At 54.3% G+C, this 589-nt stretch overlaps 1 protein-coding gene across 1 annotated transcript in view; it reads right to left on the bottom strand.

Annotated features, from left to right (window-relative positions):
• Positions 1 to 300: 300 nt before the first annotated feature.
• The window catches only part of HTR1A (5-hydroxytryptamine receptor 1A), a 1,973-nt gene continuing 1,684 nt past the window's right edge, over positions 301 to 589 (bottom strand). Inside the window, exon 2 of the mRNA XM_035900176.1 lies at positions 301 to 574. Within this exon, the coding sequence (XP_035756069.1) occupies positions 301 to 574 (274 nt within the window). The remainder of the gene's footprint in view (positions 575 to 589) is intronic.

Raw genomic sequence — 589 nt, 5'->3', positions numbered from 1 at the left:
AACCGCCAAGAAAGAAACGCTACTTCGCAGGCTGCTTAAACTCCCTGTGCCGCTGCGTGGGCGGTGAACTCGGGGAGAGCCGCACAGCTCCAAGCCTTTCCTTGGTGGGAAACCCTCAGTCAAAGGCATTTAAAAAAAAATATCTCCATATAATGAGGTGTGCGGTTAGGGTTTAAGCCCCATCACCTCCCCGCGCTATAACGAAGGGAAGGCCGATGTACTGGGAGGTCCTAGCATAGCAGGAGAAATGTCAGACACAAGTAACGCAGACGGGGATGGTGCTGGAAGTGCCTTGCAAGGTTACAAAACACGGTCGCTTTTCCTCCAAGAAAATCCGCTTGGTGGTTCCACAGCGCGGGAAGCGACGAGCCCAAAGCCCCTTCCATCCGCTCGGGGAGTCGCTTTCAGCCTCCGTACTCGCACCGCCAGACCGAGATCGGACGCTGAGCCCCCCGCTGTCTCCTCGTAAAATCCAAGAAAAATCCCCAACACGGCGGTTTTCTGCATAGGGTGGTTTATTTTCACGATGCTACTCGGGCAGACACCTTGGTTTACAGCGACCATAAGCAACGACCTGCAAACCCTAAGT

The sequence above is a fragment of the Egretta garzetta genome, unplaced genomic scaffold (assembly GCF_000687185.1).
Source record: "Egretta garzetta isolate BGI_Z169 unplaced genomic scaffold, ASM68718v1 scaffold878, whole genome shotgun sequence".
Lineage (NCBI taxonomy): Eukaryota > Metazoa > Chordata > Aves > Pelecaniformes > Ardeidae > Egretta > Egretta garzetta.
Note: the sequence above shows the minus strand (reverse complement) of the source record. Positions and strands in the feature narration are given on the sequence as shown.